The sequence below is a fragment of the Nannobrachium achirus genome, assembly GCF_963921795.1.
Source record: "Nannobrachium achirus genome assembly, chromosome: 1".
NCBI classification, from domain to species: Eukaryota; Metazoa; Chordata; class Actinopteri; order Myctophiformes; family Myctophidae; genus Nannobrachium; species Nannobrachium achirus.
Genome location: NC_137810.1, coordinates 70,881,889 through 70,883,388, shown reverse-complemented (window position 1 = coordinate 70,883,388; position 1,500 = coordinate 70,881,889). Strand labels below are relative to the sequence as shown.

At 45.2% G+C, this 1,500-nt stretch overlaps 1 protein-coding gene across 1 annotated transcript in view; it reads left to right on the top strand.

The window, feature by feature from the left end:
• The window catches only part of LOC308289699 (uncharacterized protein), a 17,558-nt gene that overhangs the window by 4,258 nt on the left and 11,800 nt on the right, over positions 1-1,500 (top strand). Inside the window, exons 6-7 of the mRNA XM_080731442.1 lie at positions 10-70; positions 1,380-1,500. The exon at positions 1,380-1,500 is cut by the window's right edge and continues 68 nt beyond it. Of these exons, the coding sequence (XP_080587568.1) occupies positions 10-70; positions 1,380-1,500 (182 nt within the window). The remainder of the gene's footprint in view (positions 1-9; positions 71-1,379) is intronic.

Sequence of the window (1,500 nt, the reverse complement as noted above, 5' to 3'; positions counted from 1 at the left end):
GATGATGAGGCTGGATGATATGCCCTACACCGCCTTCTGTGACCAGCTGGACAACGGCAACACACGACAGGTAGCACACAGACAACACAGACAGACAGACAGACAGACAGACAGACAGACAGACAGCTAACAGTACAACTCCATGATTATTTTGTTGTTTTTAACACCTTTCCTTTAAACCTAGTCCTATTTTGCGCTGAAAAGAACAATGGTCACTGCAGTATGGCCATGTGAAGTGTTAAACACTGCTATAACACTGAAGTATGGCCATGTTGTGAATATACTTTTGGTCATTTTATCATCTAATCAGGCTGTTGTGACCACCCTGAACAGATTTTGAGTTGCTTGAATCAGTATTTAGATATTTGATGTTCATTTTATCAGACACGCCCCCTCCCTATACAAACCCATTGCAACTTCAAACTCCATTTGAACCACGATGGATTTAATCAAAAATGCCCTCATGTCACACTCCATATATGGCCAAGATCCCTGATATTAAGCCCATATCTGGGAATGCCCATATATGGTCATATTGTGTCAGTCTCATGATAACCAGTGTGGTTCTTCTTCTTCTTTCGTGTATCATCATCCTTGATGATTGGTTGACAAACATTTTATTTCACAAGATTTCTTGTTACTTAGGGGAGGCCATGGGGCTGGCTGTCGTCTTCTCCCCCTTGCTGACGTCGGCTTAGGCAGGGTTTGAACCACTCACCTTCCGTATGAAGGGCATATGCACTAACCACTACACAACGTCGCACCCCACCAGTGTGGTTGTCGGGACGCAAGTCACAACTGAAAATGAATTCCGTCCTCGTCCCTTTTATGCCCATATATGTAGATCCCTGATGTCATCAATATTATGCCCATATCTGGGAATGCCCAAACTGTATATGGACATATTGTCGTCGGTCTCTGTTGTTTCAGGCTTCTCGCCCTTTAGGGCGTCTTACTGGTAATAATAATAATGTATAATTGCGACCATCAGGGAAAAGCTCCATCGGCTGTCTGTCTGTCACGTCACATCATGTCACATCTTTGGCCCTACCTTCTATCTCCGATCCATGCAAACTTTGCACACACACTCCATGGCTGGCAAACCACAACCTCCAGATGATAACCTCCTGATTTCTCACTTGGCCCTCTTCTAGCCCCACCATGAGGCTGATTTATGCACACATTTTTTGGACACTGCTCCTGTAGAGGTTGCCATAAAATCACGCAAAGCGGGTACAATAGTGTCTTTAAAGTTGTGTCTTCAACATGGATCTGTCCCATTTCCCATATTCCCTCCTGATTGGCTACGATTGCCTTCTAAAGTTTTTGTATGTATCTTATCTCCCGATTAGGAGTCTTACTGGTGTGTATTTCTCTAGGTGTTTTCAGGAGGTGCGTTCCTCTACATGGTGCAGGTCAGGAGGTGTGGGCTGGAGACCAACACCTATCGAGGCCTGACGGGAACCCTGGGAGGAGAGCAGCGTGTTCTCTGGCTTCCTG